The sequence below is a fragment of the Haemaphysalis longicornis genome, unplaced genomic scaffold (assembly GCF_048455015.1).
Source record: "Haemaphysalis longicornis isolate Haplotype H1 unplaced genomic scaffold, Haemaphysalis longicornis Haplotype H1 scaffold_4, whole genome shotgun sequence".
Taxonomy (NCBI): Eukaryota; Metazoa; Arthropoda; class Arachnida; order Ixodida; family Ixodidae; genus Haemaphysalis; species Haemaphysalis longicornis.
Window position 1 is genome coordinate 60,277,284 of NW_027526361.1, and position 21,656 is coordinate 60,298,939.

The 21,656-nt window shown below is 45.8% G+C and overlaps 2 protein-coding genes across 3 annotated transcripts in view; both read left to right on the forward strand.

The window, feature by feature from the left end:
• LOC144178794 (polyamine-transporting ATPase 13A3-like) overlaps positions 1–13,584 on the forward strand; it is a 31,856-nt gene extending 18,272 nt beyond the window's left edge. For both annotated transcript variants that reach the window (XM_077706909.1, XM_077706908.1), the window contains 14 exons: positions 32–155; positions 568–692; positions 1,646–1,821; positions 2,643–2,744; positions 3,075–3,154; positions 3,412–3,564; positions 6,070–6,166; positions 6,544–6,616; positions 6,705–6,855; positions 9,344–9,498; positions 9,578–9,666; positions 11,116–11,199; positions 12,030–12,189; positions 13,239–13,584. In XM_077706909.1, the coding sequence (XP_077563035.1) occupies positions 32–155; positions 568–692; positions 1,646–1,821; positions 2,643–2,744; positions 3,075–3,154; positions 3,412–3,564; positions 6,070–6,166; positions 6,544–6,616; positions 6,705–6,855; positions 9,344–9,498; positions 9,578–9,666; positions 11,116–11,199; positions 12,030–12,189; positions 13,239–13,405 (1,736 nt within the window). In that variant the 3' untranslated portion in view covers positions 13,406–13,584. The remainder of the gene's footprint in view (positions 1–31; positions 156–567; positions 693–1,645; positions 1,822–2,642; positions 2,745–3,074; positions 3,155–3,411; positions 3,565–6,069; positions 6,167–6,543; positions 6,617–6,704; positions 6,856–9,343; positions 9,499–9,577; positions 9,667–11,115; positions 11,200–12,029; positions 12,190–13,238) is intronic.
• A 2,420-nt stretch (positions 13,585–16,004) lies between these two features.
• On the forward strand, positions 16,005–20,617 carry LOC144178797 (ankyrin repeat and SOCS box protein 1-like). Its single transcript, XM_077706915.1, has 5 exons — positions 16,005–16,279; positions 16,758–16,978; positions 17,499–17,684; positions 18,716–18,878; positions 20,298–20,617. Exons 1-5 carry the CDS (start codon positions 16,105–16,107, stop codon positions 20,474–20,476), a joined length of 924 nt encoding a protein of 307 aa, XP_077563041.1. The 5' UTR covers positions 16,005–16,104; the 3' UTR covers positions 20,477–20,617.
• Positions 20,618–21,656: the final 1,039 nt, after the last annotated feature.

Here is a 21,656-nt window from a genome sequence, read left to right on the forward strand (position 1 = left end):
TGTGGAGCTCATCTGCTTTTTTTTTTTTTAGTTCCAGAAGACTTCAAGGAGACATTGGAGGGCTACACAAGGCATGGACTAAGAATTCTGGCTGTGGCATCAAGAGTGCTGCCCAATGACACCACCTGGGATCAGGCATTGCACTTGCTTCCAAGGTAAGCACCACTCAGGAATTTTAGTCTCACTTGAGAGTTTACAAAAGTTGAGTTTTCCTCACAATGCAGCGCATGAAATTTCCATGCAGTGAGGATTTATTTTTGTTTTTTCTTCGAACAGCTCAGTATTGCATATTCTTTGCTGCGGCCTGTGTCTCAACAACAGAACCTCTTTACCTGACTTAAGCACCTTAGAGCAACTTCAATATCATCACTTGAAAGACTGTAGGCCAGTTTAAGGCTCACAAACGTGTGTTGTCTGCAGGCTTGTAAAGCCATGTGCGGGTCCATGTGTTCCTTGAGCAAACTCGTTGCTTCTCTAGAAGGCCATACCCCGAGACTCAAATGTGGCACTTTACACCGACCCTGAAGTGCCAGCTGTATGCAATGCAAGACATTCCATCCTTTACAGAGCAGAACTTGAGTATGACCTGCATTTTAGAGGATTCATTGTGCTTCAGAACAAGCTGAAACCTGAAAGTGAATCAACTATAGCTGCCCTCGAAGACGCCTGCATCAAGACCGTCATGGCCACAGGCTAGTATACAAGATCCTGCATGTGCTCATGAGTTGTTTTCCATTGTTATGAGACGCAGTGTAACAATAGTACAGTAAAAGCTTGTTAATTCGCTCGAAAGGGACCATAAAATTGTTCAAATTGAGCGGAGTTTGAATTAGTGGGCGGGCGTTAGAATGATTGGAAATCGCGCCGCGGGCAGAAGACAACGAAGCCACTTCTGGACTCGTCGCTAATTAGGCGCTATTACACGTTTTGGGGGCAGCAGATTTCGTATATAATGTTTTCGTAAATAATAATGGCACGCACCGGAGCACTGGCGCTGGTGGTGTGCGCCCTTTGTAGAAGCGAAATAAACGGTTGCAGGAGTGTAGCACGTGCCACTCTGTTGTTTTTCTGTTTCGTTGTTTTGCATCTCTAGTAAATTTGGTTTGGTTTGCATTTGCAACACCTTGTAATCACTCTGGGCCGACTTCTTCTGTGATGAGGGACGGAAACCAGGGGATCATAATTCGAATTAACCGTTCTGGATACCGACAAGTTCAAATTTTGGGAAGTTTTCCCCCATTGAAATATACAGGGCTGTGCCTGTACCAGTTCGCGAGTTTGAATAAACCGGAAGTTCGAATTAACCGAGTTCGAATTAACGAGCTTTTGCTCTACTATGAAATTTAATTACCGGAGTGAGCTGTTGCTGCTGTGACTACTTGTAGCTGAACTACATATTAAGGGTTTGCTGCATGCTGGCTACTATAATAGTGTGCACAAGGTAGCAGCTTTGATTCCTGGCCATAGCGTCTGTATCTCTGGCTAAGACAAAAATCACCCGACAGTGCAGAGATTTTTGCGCATGTTTAAGACCCCAAGTGGTCTCAATCAACCTGCAGCATGCCTCATAGCCAACGTGTGGCTCTGCTGTGTTAAACCCTGAGTTTGAACAGTTGGGGCTGATGTTTCTCCCTCTTTCTGTCAGGTGATAACCTGTTGACTGCCGTGGCCGTGGCCAGGGACTGCAACATGATCAAGGAAGCCGACGCGGTGATTCAGGTGGAAGCGGAGGCCGCGCAGCATGGAACCATCAAGGCAGTCTACAGCTACATCAAGCTGCCTGGCCTGAGTGAAAAGATCCCCCACAAGGCATCGGCCGACGTAAGCCATGCGGCAGTAGCCACTGAGCAGATTTTCTATGCTGCATGACGTGCCATTTCAAGGGGAAGCTTTTGCATGCATTTTAGATCATGCAGTAGTACTTTGCTCCAGTGCTATGGGTTTGCCGGGGGAAGGGGGGTGGAGGTGGTTTACGGCTAGACTCTGTTCACTTAAATTCTTGAAATGCCAGAGAACCACATTCCAAACATTGGGTATATAGACAAATCTTTGTCCATCCAACGTTGTGACTTCTGAGAATTTGAATGCAGGGAGCCCATGCAAGGTTTCCCCTTACCATTATGCAGAAAAAAAAAAAGGCAATAGATCAATGGTGAAAAAATATTAACTGCACACTTTAGAAGTTTCAGTGTAGGTAGTTTGACATAGTCACCATTGTTTTTTTTTTTTTTGTTTCAATTACGTCTTGCAATCAAGCCCTGGCACTTACAACAGACACAAAAAAGTTATTAAGAAGAAAAAGAAAGAAAAAAAGTGAGCCTAGACTTGTCTTACACAAGGAACGTGCCCCACACATGCCGCATACATTTTTTTGCGGGGGAAAATGCGTCCTAACCTTCACCACTCGCTGGCAACGCGTAAAATTATTGAATTGATTGAACCAAATATTGAATTGATTGAACCGTAAAATTTTGATTGAACCAAATATTGAAAGATGTATTATTTGATCAAGCATACGAAAAAAAAAAAAAATATTGGCCATGCCTATAAATGTCCCCTATATTGCACCTCGTGTTCGACCGATTTAAGGCATCAAAGCATGTACAGGGACACTTACAGAATATTGTTTCATGTGCTTTCAGGATATTGCCGTGCCACTGCTGTCAGACTACACATACTACTTGGCGGTTGATGGGAGAACATTCAACCTGATCCGGCTTCATGACAGGTCGCTCTTCAAGAAGGTGCGAACTCCTTTTGAGCTGAATAATGTATTCGTGAAGCATTGGCCACAAGAGTTTTTCTTATGAAAACCTGCTGCAGCGAAGCTTAGTTTAGTGAGTTACGCTGCTATAATGGACTTTCTGAGCTCATTTGTTGTCAAGGAAAGTGCTTTCTGGATCCTTCCATAATGGTGCTTCCAAGTTCTAGGCTTCTAGTGATCCTATATTCCCTTTCATGGAGCAGTCGCCCCTTTGACAGAGACAGTCTATTCTTGCATGAACTGATGTGCTTGGTGCCTTTGTTTTTTCGTACAAATGAATGCAACTGTCTCCCGCTTTCCTTTTTTGCAGCTTGCTCACAAAGGCAAAGTATTCGCCCGGATGCTGCCTGAACAGAAGCTGCAACTTATTGAAGCCCTTCAGGATGTAGGGTAACAGTTTCCCTGCACCTAATTTATTATCAAACACTCAAACCAACAAACTGTACAAGTGCTCTGTTTTGCTCACACTATTGCCTCAGTGATTTTTGCCATGTCAATTCAGGAAATGTTAAGGCTTCCACTCATTTTGTGCAATTGATTTAGGCATATATGTACCTTCAGAATTCATCTACACTGCTTACTCTTTCTGTTATGCATGGAGGCACATTCTGATGAGCTGATGTGACATTGGTTTGTTCTGTGGCCAGGCACCAGGTTGGCATGTGTGGTGATGGAGCCAACGACTGTGGAGCCCTCAAGGCAGCCCATGCTGGTGTGTCCCTGTCCGTGGCCGAAGCATCTGTGGCCTCGTCCTTCACTGCACAGCGTCAGAACATCCAGTGCATGATTGACCTGATCAGGTGAGGCGGCAACAGTGCACGCATCTGTCCTTTCTACTCACTCCTTACAAGGTGGAGGTGGACAAGATGGACTGGACACGCACATGATGACGAGGGACTAGATTGCCTGTGGTTAGATGCCATTACATTCGTGATGGTAACCTCAATATTTACTTGTTGCGCAAGCACTACCTTAGTTATAGTGGCCTAGAATGACTTTTCTCCAGCAAAACCGCGCGCTCTATGCCTCTTGATAAAAAGGGAGTTAGACGTCTGAGTGCTAAGTGTGCCTTTGCGACTCATGTTTTTTTAACAGCAGAGCTGTTTAATTAAGAATTGTTCCACCATCAAGCATATTACAAGAAAAAATAGCAAGAAAAAAAAGGCTGACAATCTATACTCCCTAATGCAAAATTTGTGCACAGTGCGTACTGCAGTCTTCTCGGTCACAGTGCATAGCTGCTGCGACTCAGGAAGTGATCATGTGATCAGCGATGATCAGCGAATGCATAGAGGCACAAGTTACTCTGCCATTATCTCACAGCGTGTCACCACCGCTGAGCACGCTGTTGTAAATCGTGTTTTAACTTCCCACGCAAATGTCAGCGATGGTAAGCCTCTGCGTCAGCGGCGCGAACTGCGTCTCAGGAAGTCATTGCAACCTGCATCTCGGAAAGGTACCGTGAACTGCATCTCAGGAAGTGAACGCATCATTGTCGAGCACACGACAGCACATGCTGCTATGGTGTCATCTTGCTACCACCCAGCATGTCTCACCGCCTCCCCTTCACACTTTCGCCATGCGTCACCGCCGAGGAGCATCTTGTGCCATCTTGGCACACTGCCTGCCCCCTCACACTTTCGCCACACTTTCCTCCTCCGTTTTCTTTCTGCTGTCTGTTCTCCCTTCATTCGCTCATTAATGCAAACAATGCCGCCGTCAAACTACAGTAGCAGGCACCAAACTGCTGCACACTAAAATACCTAGCGCACGCGAATGTGAGCCTCGTGAGGAGTGCCTGGCGTCGGTCAGCTCGACCTTCAAGAACGTTCTGCATAGCATTCACGGTGTGATCTCTCACGTGCTGTTCTCCTTGTCAGTTCATGTGCATTAACGCCTGAAGTGGGGATCACAGACACCGAATTCGCACTACAGACGCCGGGTTTGCATAGCCGGTTGCCTCGGGTTTTAGTGCGTGCTAACGCGGTCCACTTTGGGAGAGATGTGAAAGGCTGCTGACAAAATGATCTGGGCCTGCCAGTCATGGAAAACTTTCAGCACCAAGTTCAGAAATCCATATGAGGTGCAACAGCCGGGTCTCCGACTAAGGGAGAGGGACCGCCAGCTCTGCTGTTTCTCCTGCCTTGCACCACTAGTGCAAGCTGCGCCGATTTCTTATTTATTTAGAAGACAGCATCCGGCTAAATAAATAGATGTGGTCCTGCATGCATCTTTAGAGCCGGAGGTGAAGAAGTGGAAAGTAAACAAGCACCTCATGTCACGCTGGCCTTATTTGCTGCCATGGCCACCACTCCAAGTGTGAACTAGCCAGAGGCTTCGGTGAGAAGGGCGAATATGAGGAATGGCAGAAAAGTAATTACTGCACAAGCAAAGCTGCTGTCTCCCACGCTATACGGCAGTTAGGCGCACTCGTGGCATTGACCCAGTACAAGTTTCCACTTCGTGTAGCTGCTTGTTACCGAATTGTTGAGAGGATCTGAAGCCAAGTTGAATTTGTGTGGTGAGCGCACTATTAAAATAGGCCAGCAAAATTTAGAGCAACATTGTTCCCTCAGATTTTGTGTAAAGCTTGACGAATATGCTTCTGTTACTTTTGAAGAATAACAAAAGCCCCATGAAGAACATTCCCTATTTATTTGTTTGCTTGCTTGTTGTCAAAGTGCTCAGATAGCACAGGGCATTTTCAGAGTCAAAAAAGGACTAGAGGAGAAACAAGTGACAGGAGCAGGGAAAGAGTGAGGATTTTTGTGGTGTCAGACAGTCAATTGGCATTCCGATGATCAGCAGTGAGCTAGATTTCAGCCTGTACACTGTTCTTTCTTGAAAAAAACCTGCTCCACAACAGTTCCAAAAGCCCCCATGACTGGGGCAAAGGTCACTCGTAGGAATGTGCGGCTTGACCTCTGTTGACCTTTATGTGAGGGAGCCCCAATTCTTTTGTCATGCAATTGCAGTTGGCACATAATGAACTTCCGGGTATCACCTGGAGACCTAATGCAAAAGACAGGAGTGGCACTCCACAAACTCTTCCAGCATTGAAAAAACGAGAAACGAGCAAATTGAAAATGAAAGCAATGACCCCCCCTTGCTTGACAGTTTTTTTTTTACTGGTGCCCATTTGTTCTCTTAATTAAACAATCCATGCTCCCAAGAAAAACTGTTAGCCAAGCTTTTTATGAGGAAGTCTTTAAAAGCCACACGAAAAGGGTGGCATTTGTGCAATCGATGACCTAGGGCCCCTGACCTTCCCCATGGTGACCCCATTCGCTTGGCTGCTGTTTCAGGGAAGGCCGTGCAACCCTTGCGGCCACGTTTGGGGCCTTCCGCTACATGGTCTGCTACTGCTTCGTGCTCCTGGTGGGAGCCCTGTTTCTCTTCTGGGTGAGAGAGCATGTTCGTCTGTGCCAGGCACTCTGTTGATGCTGCATGGATGGTGGAGCCTGAACTGGGGCTCACCACATGTGAATGCAGTGGCTAGGCACTGCTGGATCATTGGGTCTGGCCTGAGGGGCGGTCTATTGATGGGGCCATAAAGCGCATGGCTGCTGTCTCTAGACATGGGCTTGAGCACCTGTAGTTGCTCTCAAGCATGTGTCAAGTGTGAGCATGAACAGCTAGATTTTGTAGCCATGCATTTATTAAGCAACTGCCACGTCCACTGACTGAAAAACTAGGGCAGACACTCAGCAGTGACTTGCGACAATACTAGAAAGGGAATAAAAATGACAGCTTATTTCAAATCTTTGTTTTCTTAACAGGATGGACAAAAGCCATCTGAAGGGGCGTATGTGTTCATCGATATCTTCATCAGCCTTCTTCCTCCAATGATTTGTGAGTACAGTGTGAAGCTGGTGGCACACCTGAAAGCGCAGTATATAGCAACTGGACTCACTGCAGTTCTTTTCTTTTTCCTCCTTAGTTGGAACAACCGGTCCATTCCCAGTACTCTCCAGGACAGCTCCCGCTAAAAGCATCTCAGATGTCCTGTCCATCTTCTCCATATTTTCTTTTATTGTTATACAGACTGCCTTTCACTCCATAGCCTATGTCTTTTGCATCCAACAGCAATGGTAAGTGCAGAAGGTGGACGTCTTTTGCACAAGCTTGTCTTGTGGCCCTTGATGCGCCAAAATATAGCCGTATTGTGTGAATGGTGTTAAAGCGTTCCTACAGTCTGATACGACGCTCTGTTTTGAGCAGACTCAGAACTCAATTTCAAGTCATAAGGAATGAATTTAGATTTCTTAGTAGCAGCGTAGGGCTCTATTGGCCTTTTTTTTTTCCAGAGTAAAGTACCTTCGAAATCCCAGTAAATATTTTGCACCTCATCTTATACCATGTGCAACCACAATACTTTCATCAAGTTTGTTGAAACAAATAGCACTGCCAGAAAATAATGGTGTGAAGTGAATGATGAAGGGGCACTGAATTTTTAGGCCCTTTATGTTAATATAAGGCACGAGTTCTATAAGGATCTGTACAGTAGCCGGGACATCCAGGATAATGCCGAATGAGAAAGTAGTTCAGAGGAGATAGACATCCCACCAGTAACGACCGAAGAAGTAAAAAAGGCTTTGAAAGAAATGAAAGGAGGCAAAGCACCTGGTGAGGATCAGATAACAGCAGACCTCTTGAAGGATGGCGGAGAAATTGCACTTGAAAAACTGGCAAACCTGTATACGCAATGCCTAATGACCGCAAGTGTACCGGAATCTTGGAAGAACGTGAACATTATCCTAATCCATAAGAAAGGTGACATGAAGGACTTGAAAAATTACAGGCCGATCAGCTTACTGTCAGTCGTCTACAAGGTACTTACCGAGGTAATCGCTAACAGAATTTCTGCAACCTTAGATTTCAGTCTACCTAAAGAACAAGCAGGGTTCCATAAAGGCTATTCAACAATGGACCATATTCACACGATCAATCAGGTGATAGAGAAGTGTGCTGAGTATACTAAACCCCTATATATAGCCTTCATAGATTATGAGAAAGCATTTGACTCGGTCGAAACCTCATCAGTCATTCAGGCATTACGGAACCAGGGTGTAGATGAGCATTATGTAAGAATACTAGAGGATATCTACAATGGGTCCACAGCTACCATCGTCCTCTATAAGGAGAGCAGTAAAACACCTATAAGGAAGGGCGTAAGACAAGGAGACACAATCTCCCCAATGTTATTCACAGCATGTTTACAGGAAGTATTCAGAACATTGGATTGGGAACAGGTGGGAGTAAGGGTTAATGGAGAATACCTGAGTAACCTCAGATTTGCTGATGACGTTGCCTTGTTAAGTAACTCGGGGGAGGAATTGCAAAGCATGCTTACCGCACTGGACAAACAGAATAGAACCGTGGGCCTGAAAATTAATATGCAGAAACCTAAAGTAATGATCAATAACCTCGGGACAGGACAGCGGTTTGAGATAGGTGGCGAGGCCGTGGAAGTAGTAAGCGAATATATCTACTTAGGCCAAGTTGTGACCCCGGATCCCAACCACGAGGCAGAAATAATTCGAAGGATAAGAATGGGGTGGAGTACATTCGGCAGGCATTCTCATATAATGAATGGCAGCCTACCATTGTCCCTTAAGAAGAAAGTGTATGACAGCTGCACCTTACCGCTACTCACCTACGGGGCAGAAACTTGGAGGCTAACTAAGAGGGTTCAACATAAATTGAGGACGACTCAGCGCGCAATGGAATGGAAGATGATAGGGTGTAACGTTAAGGGACAAGAAGAGAGCGGAGTGGGTCAGGGAACAAACGCATGTTAAGGACATATTAGTAGAAATTAAGAAGAAGAAATGGACGTGGGCAGGGCATGTAATGCGAAGGCAAGATAACCGTTGGTCATTAAGGGTAACAGAGTGGATCCCTAGAGAAGGCAAGCGTTGCAGGGGGCGGCAGAAAGTTAGATGGGCAGATGAGATCAAGAAGTTTGCGGGGATAAATTGGTCACAGTTAGCACAGGACCGGGGTAATTGGAGAATAATGGGAGAGGCCTTTGCCCTGCAGTGGGCGTAGATAGGCTGGTGATGGTGATGATGAAGGCACGAATGTCAAATAGGCATTCAAATCTACAATTAAAGCCTGGTTAAAGTGCTGCAGTGCCACCTACTTTATGTGGTCAATTTATATAGGCACAGTAAGAACTGCAAAAAAAATTGGCATTTTGCCTGAGATCTGTTTTCTCTACATAGCTCTGTTTTCTCTACAACCAATAAAATGCATGCTCAAGGTTTTAGCTTTAGCAGGCCAGTTGCTTAGGCAAGCGTCCTTCTTTTTGTTATCAATGATTACTTAATGTAGTGCTGCAGTGTAGCCAGGAAATTGTATTTTATATGGGTATAACTCACAGTTAGAGGTTCAAAGCTCATGCACTACTATATATATGTATTAGCTGTTATTGTGTCAGTTGCAACATGCTACAGAATTCTGTCAAGACAGAGACATTTGAACTATTAAATTTAAATTATAAGCATCACAAGTACACGCATTCCTTGGTGTATTAAAGGACACAGATGTCACGGTGAAATGCTTCCTTGCTTGCAGGTATGTTCCCTTTGTGTTTGACAGAAACCTTGTGCACACGCCTCCGCCGTCCTTTGTGGCAACAGCAGTTCTTAGTGTGAACTGCATGTCCTACGTGATTGCAGCAGTTATCTTCTCACCTGGACCTCCCTTCAGGAAAAGCATCGTGTCAAACAGTACGCAAGTCATTGTTTAAAAACCCTGCACAGTGCAGATCGGTGAGGTGTTAACCGGCAAATGTTGCTTTGTTTTCAGAGGCGTACTTGGCAGTCGTCATTGTGGAATTCATTGTCGTTTCCTATATCATACTGTACCCGGCGGAGTTCATACGGAATTATATCAATGTGAGTAAGCGTTGTGACCATCTTGGCAGCCTGTTAGTATTTTACGGTATTTGCCCTCATATAATTTGATCGAAATACCGTAATTACCCGATTCCAACGCGCCCCCGATTCTAACGCGCACCCGATTTTCCAGGCAAAAAACAGAAAAAACTTTCACCTCCGTTTGTAACGCGCAAGGAACTTTGTGAGCAAGAAAAACGAATGCGAGAGAAACGGGCGATGTATTCCCGAAGTATCTCACTCCTCTCACTCCTCGTCGCTCTCCGAGAGCTCCTTGTCACCTTCTGCTGACCGCAACATCTCGTCATTGGTGCCGTCAAGCGCGTTCGCGATGCCACACTTCTGAACGAACGTTCAACCATGTTCGATGGGATCGTGGCCCACGCCTCGCATGCCCATCCCGCGAGCTTCTCCAGAGGCATACGCTTCAACCAACCGCTCGTTGAGAATGCGTGGGAGCCGCTCGGAAGCCGTGGAAGCGGCGCACCTTCGTTGCCGCTGCTGCCAATTACTGTTATCAAGCACGCAAGTGGAATAATTTGACGATTTGTGTAAACGCTGAAACAAAAGCCTAGGCACCTAGATCCGAAAAATGGTTGCTAAAAGCTTTGGTGCCATCTTGAGATGGCAATGCCGATGGGTGGAACGAAATTTCAGCTGTTTCGGCAGTTTAGGTTTCGTATCCGATTCTAACGCGCATGCAATTTATCGGCCTATTTTTGCGGAAAAAAGGTGCGCGTTAGAATCGGGTAAATACGGTATATGTTGACTTGCCATTGACATGCAGACAGAGAAATGAGATCATTTCAAGACAAGGCGTTTATCAGCCGTCGTTGTCCAAAGCGCATGTCTCATCATTGTCGCCAGTAGTAGTTGGTCATGTTTATGTGTTTTTTGGTACAAATAGTCGTTCCTTCATTTCATTGTGCTTCACACCACAGTTATGGGTTCAGAGTAACTAGCCCAGATCTCTCCTATGTGTTGAAACAAAAAGAGTTTGTATTTTCAGAATTGTACCTCACCATAAATTGACCCTTGTTTAGGTCAGCCTTCCTTTTTCTATTTCCTCATTTTGAAAAGAGGGTTTGGCCTATATATGGCTGAATATGGAGTAGTTTAATTGAAATAAAAAAAAAGGAAACGAGCTTGACCGAATCAGTTTTGCTTTGTGTTGGTGCAGACCATTTTTAATAAGCTGAAAGAAAGTTTTGACTAGTGTTTTTCCTGAAGGCCCTTTTTATATACCAGAGAATTCCATGCGCAGTTTGCATTAATGGAAGCGCATAAAGCTACAGGGAACTGTTGCACTCCTTGCCACACGTTGTTGACATTTAGTTTGAGTAGAATTTTAACAGCATAAGCATATATGTTACGTCTATGAAACGTAGCATGCTGCTGAGGCCTGTAATAAAGATGTTAATTACATGTTCTTTTTCTTGTTTCTTACAGTTCAAGGAAGCTCCGCAGTTTGAATTTCATGCATTTCTCTTTGTCCTATCCTTACTGGATTTCGTTTGTTCATACTTATGGGAGGTGAGCTCGACCTTTTTGTCTCAAATATCACTTCTTTGTGTTCTCTTTTTCACCACGTGGTTTGGGTTAATTGGATGACCATATCACCCAGTTTCGGCCTGGTCACTTGAGGTTGCCTACATGGCAGCTTTTAATCAAGTTAAGCCGGTCAATTTCACCTTTCATGATTTGTGATGTCATGAGTCGCAGTGTGGCAAACCCAACAGGGGCTGCGGTACCTGCCGCGGTGGCTGAGTGGCCAAGGCGTTGTGCTGCTGAGCACGAGGATGTGGGTTCGATTCCCGGCCGCGGCGGTTGCTTTTCTGATGGAGGCGAAAAGCAAAAACGCCCATGCGTTCGAGATTTTGGCGCACGTTAAAGATACCCAGGTGGTCAAAATTAATCCGGAGCCCTCCACTACGGCGCGTCTCATCGCCTGCGTTGTGTTGGCGCGTTAAACCCTACAATCAACAGGGGCTGCAGTACCGGCCGTTTTAACACTTGCGGGAATTTCTGGGCTTGTTAAACAGTTAAACAACTGCTGCCATTGAAATTTGCCTTTTCAGTGCTGACATAGGGACCACCTTGTTTTTTGACACGTCTTTTGTGACCCTTCAGGAAAGCGCAGATGCACTACTATGCTAATTGTATGCCAGTTTGTACGTGCACGCACTGAATGCTAAGCCGTACCGGAGATGAGAGGCAACACAAAAACTGACAACTCGTATGCTGCTGCCGTTCTTTTATGAGGTAGACTGCTAAGATATTGGTTTTGACAACATGCATCAAAGAAACCAGTGCAGCGTTGCGAATCGCAGAACTCCAGCGGCATGTCTTCTCATTTCTTCCAGGTGTTCTTCGTTCAGCAGTTCTTATTTAACTACGTGATGCCGGTGTTGCACAAATGGAGGGGGCCTCGCCATGCGTACGAGAAGATGGAACGTGACCTGGCAAACGATCCTTCATGGCCGCCCGTCAATGGAGTCACCAGCTCCGAGGGTGGGCCTCCCCGTAAGTCGCAAATTCGCCACAGCGTACGTCCGTGCTTTGATGGATTTTCTTCCACTCTTCTCAATCACATGGCAACGCCCCCAAAGCACTCCCCACACCGCCCGAAGGAATATTCTCAAGTATCTTGGAATCTTATTGTACTAAATCCGAGAGCAGTATCATAATGCTCTCGACTTCACTCTCCATACTGCACAGAGGGGCTTCAGTCAATACCTCTAGCGCATTGTGTTAGGAATCCTACCATCAATCTTCTTCATTTGTGCATGAATCTACAGGCATGGATCAGGCCTTGAGATTTAAGTGCTTCTCAGTGGTTGTGGTGTGTTCTCACATTAATAACACCATAACTATGAACTAGTGCTCCATGTGGTATTTGCATTACTTTGGTGTTGGACTATTGAAGTTGATAGCAATGCATGACCCCCAGCAAAGTGTTGATGTCTATCTCTGCTTGCTTTGCACCTAAGCACCTGCTGCCACGTACAGTTTTTGTCAAAACTTTGTAGCCCAAGGAGTCCAACTTCAGTGGAAGTAAAATCTTGAAAATTTTGCTGTTAGCTTGCTGTGGCTGTCGGCAACCCTAGTAACACTGGAGGACAGTAGTTCCTTCAACCCCGTTGATTGTATCTCAGTGGCTGCAGTAAATTTTATCAGCAATAACGGGAAGTTCCAGGGGCTGCAAACATGTCACGAAGACTGTACTTTGAAGTGTTCTGCCTATCCCAGACAGCCACTTATCAATGGCCTAAATAAAAGTTCTTGCTGTTGCAAATTCACTGAAACAAGCTCACTGATTGCACTGTTGTTGAGAAGAAACCACTTGTTGCTTGCATCAATATACGTAATTGCATCAGCACTATGTTCTTCCACTTTGGCCCTTCTAGTGACCACCGTTGAGAAAGTTCGTAACGTCATGAACGTAGTAGGTACATAGCACAGCTGTTTCTGGCTGATTTTTGACAGATTGGGGGGTAAATGGGTGCAGGCCGCAACTTGGAGTGGAGTCTATTATTCAGTAAAGTCTTCTCTTCTTTCCTTTGCCATATCAGCCTCTCCCGACTACACAACTCTGCCTGCCAGTCGGATGCAAGCTTCGAAGATTAAGTTCAAGCCTGAAGAGCACGAGCTGAGTGTGATGGGTCGACCTACGCTGACGTTTTCTACATTTCGCGGAAGCAGCAAAAGGCGCAAGAACGAGGCTCCGAAAGCTGATTAACCTTGAATGTATAATTATGGCCAGTGTTGTCACGCCTGTTAAAAAAAAGCGTTTCAGAGAAAGTGCAAATTCGGAGGCACTGTGCACATTTATGTGAACTACAATGTGCATTTCTAGTCTTTCACGGGCAAATTTTTAATGTGCCTAATAAAATAAACAACCCTGATTCATAATGCTTACTCATGTCAATTAAATTTGTGTGTCATATAAAATGGGGATCTGTCTTCAACATGTGTATACTTGTGCGCAGATAAAGCTGAGAGTGGTCTGAAGGAAAGAGGGGCTATCGTGGGTGGAGTTTCCTTAATTCACTTCCCTTGCTGTACATCCACTTTACAGAGAAAGAAATGCGCACATACTCTGTTCTTTGCGGTTTATTGTGCATGCAATGAACATGCACTAGACCAACGAACATTTGGCTGGCTGCCGCCGGAAGAGCTTATGTCTTGGGAAAGCCAAGGCAAAATACGGTTTGTTCAATTACTTTGTCTGATAACACGGATACCACTTTTATAGCGAAGTTCAAACAAATAATGGAATTATGAAGGAAAACAGATGAAGCAGTGGCGACTGCCCAGTTGCTGTCTGGCAAAGTCTCAGGACTTCACAGAATCTTTTTTGTGCGATTGGCGGCCGCCGACCAAAAGCACCAGCAATAAACATGACTGCGCGATTGTGGTGGGCCTCCAGTTCCGTTTGATCGTATCACTGGAAAGTTAACACACCGATTACTACGTTTTCATTGCTGGCCTCTACTGTGTCGCTGCAGCGCGAGATTTGAGTTTCTTCAATATTGCTCGCATTTTTTCAGTTAAAAAACGAAAGCATAATTTCTGGCTAGAATAGGGCGAGTTACAAATAAGCGAGTTAGAATAAGCGAGTTACCGAAAGCTAGTTCTTTTAAATTGGACGGGGTTGTATTTTGTCCTCACAGCCCCTTTAAGTGTCTCGTATTGCAGATAACGTCAGGGGAAAATGATACCATGATGTACAGGAGGCGTCATGAGCAAATGGAACAGGGATTGGTGAATATCACAAAATATTTGTCTTGCTCGCTTTATGACTGCCATTACCGGTTTACAGGAAACTTTTTCTATCAGGCAGGGCTCCTTTAAACCCACACCAGTGCAGCCAGGCAGTTTCCAGGAGAAGAAATTCTTGTAAATTTACAACATTATATTCCGATTACTTTTGACGGCACCTTCAGGAACTAGCCGTGAGAATTGTTGGTTGGTGTGCCAGAGCATTTTTTCAGCCACTCATCTCTGCACAGCCACGTCAGCCACTCATCTCTGTGAATCATTTGCGAGCTCCGTGACCTCGACGTCATAAACACAGGGGTAATCATAACGTAAATGTCATACATCCTCATATGACCCCCATTAAAGCACAACACTCATAAACCACAGAACATAGTCAAATGGCTTACGACAGTCACAATCATACGCATAAAACTCGATCGGTACTCTCACCAACACATCGGAGCGCAACGTACAGGGGGGATTAAAAGAAATGCGAACGGAGCACACATCCTCCGATGCATGCCGCACCGTCTGGCTGCACAGTCAGTAAACCGCGCGCATGCGTAGTTTTTTCAGAGCGTTTGAGATTGTGGCCTACTGTTAGGGGTAAGGCTTGATAAAAAAGCGACGCCGATCATTTATTTTGAGACGTCTTTTTTATGCTCTGCCGCCACTGAGCATCCTGTTATCTATTCGGGGGCCAAGCGCACAGCAGGCTGATTGCAGCTAGCATGATGCCCTTCAACGACCATCTTGCTCAGTGGCGATGCTGCGTGAAAAGGCGTCTCAAAATAAACGACTGGCGCCCCTTCTGATCAAGCATTTCCCGTAAACGTAGGCCACACTCTCAAACGACTTCGCAAAAGTGCGTCTGCGCGTAGTTTACTGACTTTGCAGCCAGACGGTGCAGCATGTATCGGAGGCTGTGCGCTCCGTTGTTCGCATTTCTTTTAATCCCCCCTGTACGCGGATGGACGGACAGATTTCGAAAGGAAGTAGCCAAAAAATGCTTCTGCATTAGTACTCGCGCCTGGTCCCGCTCCTCGCTATAGCCATTTGTGTAGGCCCCTTGCAAGGCACTACTGATGCTATTCATAGCTTTTCGCTGTAAAAGAGAAAGTAGAGTGGAAGTCATGCAGGACTGAATACCTTGCCGGTGTCAGATGGGAAGAGGGTTTGAAACGCGAGTGTGCGCAACCCGGAGTGCGAACACAGAACAATGCTAACAGTTTTAATTCCATGAAGGAACAAATAGTTTTGTTTTCTAGATGGTTAATTTAAAGCATCATTCATGAGTTAAAATGTCGCGCCATGTTTGACGTGCATGTGGCACTGGCTACGGATGGAGCTGCGACCAGGTGGTGCCGATTCTATCCGATTCAGCTCAAAACTCGCAAAGAAAACAACCAAAAAAACAAACTCCTAAAAGTATGCTCTACAAATCATACGCAGCCTCTTTTCTGCAAGAAAAAACGCCATAGAAGTTTATATTTGTTTTTTACAAGGTTTTTGTACAAACCGCAATGCCTCAATCAGGTTTCCTGGTTTTCGGTTTCAATTTCTTTTTGCACCAATGCCGCAAGGTTCCGCCACTTCCATTCAAGAAGACGCGCGGGTTATGTTATCCGCTCTGCCCGTACTTGGTTGTTCCACTTTCGAAAAAGGGAGCGGGATTTCATGAGCGACATATCGGAGTTTATTATCGACAGCCAAGACGGAGACACCCGCATCCATGCCGCAGCCTACGAAGGATCCGTCAGCAAACTCAAGGAGCTGCTCAAGTCCTGCCCCTCGGAAATAAATCGGAGAGTTCGACCTTTCGGCGCTACACCTCTGCGGTTAGCAGTGACACGTGAGTATTCCAAGCGCGGAATGGAGCACAACTAGTGCAAGCCTGCCTGATAACGATCCTTCAGCGTACCTGATTATTAACTCCAAGGTTTTTTCGATCGCTGATAAAATCGGTGCAATTAAATACTTGCTCTGTGCTTTCTAGGGATATGTGTAGTAGCAGTAGTTCCACGCATGATGAAGCGAAACTATTAAGGAGCCGGCCAATCAATGAACTCGCCTTCATAAACCTACGTTATTTTTGTGCCAACTGATGCACCGAACTAAAATTGGTGCGTTTTATGTGCGCCGAATACAAGCAAATTTTGTCTACGTGAGGGTGCTTGCGATCAGCACCGAATGCAATTTGTGCCGACTGCGTTCGCCGGTATTCGACCAGTGTACCGTGAAGTATGTTTTCACGGGAAATACGATTCGGTACTGACGATCGAAGTTTCTGGTTGCGTGTTTTTGCTATTTTTCATCGGGTCGGATCGCAGGTGGCCACAGCAACTGCGTCCGCTACCTCTTGAAGCAGAATGCGGCGGTGGACTTGGCCGACATCAAGGCGCAAACGCCGCTCCTGATTGCCATCCAGAAGCAGCACACGGAATGCGCCCGCGCGCTGTTAGAAGCTGGCGCCAACCCCAATGGCGACTCGGGAAATCGAAGCACACCACTCTACATAGCTGCACAGATGGGATATGTGGAAGGCATTAAGGTAACGCACAAGAGCCCGTGCAAACGACTCTTTCGTGTGATAATTCATTAGTCTGGGAATTTCTATCCATTTTAAGTCTAGATTCACCCATCCCCTGTGTCGCAGATTTCTTTGAAGTGCATTCATAATACCGCTTTTCATTTTGTCACACTATTTCATCTTCTTCTTCAAACACGTACGTGTAATGGCTAAACTTCCTGGTATTTTGTAGAACCAAAGGTATGTAACGACACATCACTGCACGCATGATGTTTTTTTTTTACCAGTGTATAAAATTATAAATGATCGAGCAAATGAATCATCAATAAGCCATATGCATTTCACGATATCCTACCACAAAACATTCATGCTCCTAGCTTATGCATGGACCTTCAAAGTTCAGCCAAACCTTACTTGCCTTGAGGGCCCGTCTGTTGGAAGGAAAAGGGAGCAAGGTTGTCTCTACCCTCTTCCACACACTTCAAACACTCGTAAATGAGTCTTCCGAAAGAGCTGCATGCCCTTCCGTGCCCTCTCGCAGCTTCTGTTGGCGGCCGGCGCTGAGACCGAGTCTGAGCAGCGGCTCCTGGGCTGTGTGCCTGGTCTCCCTCTCCACATCAGTGCCATCTACCAGCATTTTCTCAGCTACAGCACCTTGCTCCTGAACGGTGCTGAGCCAGACCTGCGTTTCTGCCCCGTCTCTGTGCCGGCACTAGTGCATGCTCAGGTGCGTTTCCCCCAGCGCTGTCCCTGACACATGCAGCCAGAGTGCCAGGGGAGCTTGAGGTAACTTTGCAAACTCTACCCGTGTTGAGCAAAGACACCGGCTTGCAGTGCTTGAAAAACAGGATTAGAAGCTGCTCTGGCTTTCTCACCTGTAACTCTCGTGGCGATATCATTTCTCCTACTACAGCCTTTTGCAATTCGACGCAAGATTGCTCGTCTGCAGGTATTTTTATTGATGAGTTGTATTAAAATTTTCCCAATTGGTGCGGTTCTCTATTACTCCCACCCAACCACACATCACGTCGCCTCTTTGATTCCCCCAGTATCCAGTGCTTGCGTGGATCGACTTGTGCATTTAACAATTATTTTTTTGCGGGGCACCGTTATTAAATGAAACGACTTACCAGAATTAATTGGATTGGTATTGGAATAAATCCTAACAAAATTTGGGATATACTATCCGGCTATTTTAGTAAATAACCACAACCAACTAGTAATCTCAAAAGCGACAATTGTCTTTATTTTTCCAAAGCCAGATGTTATGTTTTATATGCTTATTATTTGTATTCTTGCACCAAGGTGTTATTTGTATTCTTTGCTCGCTTCCCCTCCCCCCTTTAAGGACAAACAAATGATGTAATGATTATAACAAACTACATACTGTAACACATTTATTGCCCCGGTGAATATGGGAAGTCTCGAAGTGGAGCAAAATTCTTAAAAGGAAAGAAACAGCATTCATACAAATTCAGGGGGGAAAAAAGCAGCACAACTTAAAAAAAAAAACATTTTTTGCATCCGTACATTATGCAGTAAACTCTCAAGGTAGCTAAAAAAATGCTGTGGCATTAAAATTGGGTTCCAGCTGAATGCAGCTGTCGTAAAAGTTCCTCGCAGCCTTTGGTCGAATAAACATTCACCCAGCACATCTTCCAGTTAAAACCGTTACACGTGCTGGTGCTCAAGTTCTTCAGTGCCAGTGGTATTGTAGTGAATGCGAGTTCGAGAGGTGACTTTCAATGCGCGTCCCAGGTGTCCCTGCCCCACGTGCTGGTGAAGCACCGGTGCCCCAGTCGGTTCGCCATCCTCCTGATGGAGTTTGGTGGCCACCTGTGGCAGCGAGACATACGAGGCCAGCTGGCCACCGAGCTGCCCCAAGACGGCCCCTGCAAGAAGCTCTTCCAGCAGCTCCTCGGTGCGTCTCTCCCTGCCTTGCTCGGCGCTTTGCTCCTCTGTCGACGAGTGGAGCGCTGCACAAGAGGCTACTCGTTCATGCAGAATTTTAATACTGCATGCAGTAAAACTTTTCTGATGGAGGTGAAAAGCGAAAATGCCCGCGTGTCGAGATTCCAGCGCACATTAAGGGTCCCTGGGTGGTCAAAATTAATCCAAAGCACCTCCACTATGGCGCGCCTCGTAGCCTAGGTGCCGCTTTGGCGCGTTAAACTCCACAACCAGTCAACCGAACGATTTTTCTTTCGAATTGGACAAAGTTGTATTTTGCCTTCATGGTCTCCTTGAGTGTCTTGATTTCTAGTATATTCTGCTAATATGCATTACTTTTATATTGATGTTTGTAAAAACAAATACATTGGCCCTTTTGTGGCTGTGTTAGACAAGGAGACAGTATTTGCAGTTGCCATAATGTGGCTGCAAGCCGCCGATGCCAGCAATGTCAGGCATGGACAGTGCGTAGACAGCAGGCAAGCAACGAATCCTGCTTTGGGGGGATAATGCCGAGTGTCGACCCTACATTAAAGCCCCCTCATCTTCACCTTTGCCCTCCTTGTTTGACCATGTACAACCTACAGTCACAAGTGCAAAGGTGCGTGTGTGCATTTGAGCTGTACACCAAAATCTAGCCCACTTGGTGCTCAGAACGAGTTGATACAGCGGGCATGTGAGATGAACAGAGCGGAATTGCACGTACTGGTCTCGTGGCAAGACTGCTAACGGAATGAACAAAGCTGAGCAGTTTGTGAAAATAGTCAAAGCGCTAACAAAGGACAACCAGTGCCGATTTGTTCGACCTGAGGTGCATGCATACTGAAGTGATAGTACATGTGAGTCAATGTATCGAGGTATGGGACTTTGGATTAAGGGTGGTCAGGTGATGGCGCAGCATTACAGAAATTTCCAGCCTTCCCTAATATGGTGAACAAGAGAATGCAAAATAAAATTTTTGTTTTGCTGCCTGTATTACGGCAGGCCATCAGTCTGTCCTTCAGATACAAATTTACAGCCATTCTTACCTCTGGGAAACTGGAAGAAGAAAAATCCTTAAACAAACAGTAAGCCTTTGTGCTGCTTTATTATTTCAAGTTGTCTTAATACCATTTGCACAAATCAATCACCCTTCTTTGCTCCCATGTTTATCTGTATTGCCCGACCTGGAATGGCATTTTTTGTGGGTCCAGCCAAGTTGTTCGCACACAGCCAATGAGTACAGGGATATGCTTTGTAAAATAAATGGGGAGCGTTTAGCTGTGTTGGAATTGTTCGAAGGCTTAGTTGTTGGTTGCCTCGAGGCAGTGGAGTAAATTGTTCTTGCATATGTAACCTGTGTGTGTGAGAGCAGCCTTTTCTAGCCCTGACAAATCTCTCCACTTTGCAGATAAGCCCAGGTCGCTGCAGTCCATCTGCAGGGTTGCCATACGGCGGACAGTCGGCAGGCAGAGGCTCAAGCACCTCAAGAGCCTGCCCGTGCCTGTGAAAGTGTACAAATTTCTCACCTACACGGACCTGATCCCCAATGCCCACGAATACATAGCCGACTACGATTTTGGCAAATAAGCCGTCCCCAGCGAATAGTACAAAAGTGCCCATGCCAGTGTTCTTCGCTGAAGTGGTGAACTGGGCAGCTGAAGGTAGTGATTGGGAGGATTGGAAGCGATTAATTTATTTTTTGTAATTAAACTCATGTGATCAACCATTCATTAAGCCTTGTCTAATCCCTTTTGTTTGTGTGTTGCCGTGGGTACATTCGAGGGATGAACACCCGAGAGAACAGCTTAGGGTTGCAATCTTCCCCCGGGAAAAAAAAAACGGCCCTTGAGGGAGGGGGTATATCCAAGGCTAAATACTTGTTTATAGAGACATGCCATGTTTTCTTTTTTTTTTTCATGCAACTTTAAAGGAGCACTGACACCAATTTTCGGCGTTAATATTATTGCACAGTTCGCTTCCTTCACTCAACACAATACCCTGGCTGAAATATGAGCGGCCTGCGACGCGAAGAACATAGTTCAATTGGATCGCATTTATCGCGCCGACGGAGCAGCGCGCGGAGCGGCACTCAGCAAATGGACATCAGCGTGACATCACTCCAGGAGAGGAAAAAGAAGTGACGCGACAGCGCTCGTCAAAAACTCGTGACGTCACTTCACGCGCGCGGCCCCACGAGCGGCGAGCGGGCGCAACACCCTCTCAAGCGGGCGCCGGTGACGTCCGCACAAAGCGGTGAGGTCAAACCGGGAGGCTGTCATATGCACCATTCGGGATGAAAGCGCGGGAGTTTGAAACAAACGATTTTCAGGCCGTTCAATGTAATTAACTATCGCGCGCTGAAGTATTTGAAGTGCTGTTTCAGGTTCGCCAGACCATTAAGCATCGATAAAAGCAATAAAAGTGTAACACAAAATTTTCGTGTCAGTGCTCCTTTAATTATGGCTGCGTTTTCCTAGAGAGGAATCAACATAACATGCATACTGAACGTGATGAGATTTTGGTTATTCCTCTTAGTGGGGTGCATTGGGAAGTAACCGAAAACACTGTCCATTAAAAGCTCTGTACTCCCCTTGGTCGCCCAGCCCGCTCGCCTGCGTATTTTTCTGCTTGCATGTCTTTCGGCAGCTTGTCGACACATATTTATTGTCGTATTCGCTGAATTGTCACTTATAAAGCGCAAAAAAAAAAATAATCGCGGCACAATGGCCGGAAAACCGGCAAATGACGTCCGGTTTTAAATACGGAC

Coding starts and splice junctions, on each gene's coding strand:
- LOC144178797 (XM_077706915.1), top strand. CDS start 16,105: ATGAGCGACATATCGGAGTTTATTATCGACAGCCAAGACGGAGACACC. Junction 16,280..16,757: donor TCTGCGGTTAGCAGTGACAC/GTGAGTATTCCA, acceptor GTCGGATCGCAG/GTGGCCACAGCAACTGCGTC. Junction 18,879..20,297: donor GCTCTTCCAGCAGCTCCTCG/GTGCGTCTCTCC, acceptor TCCACTTTGCAG/ATAAGCCCAGGTCGCTGCAG.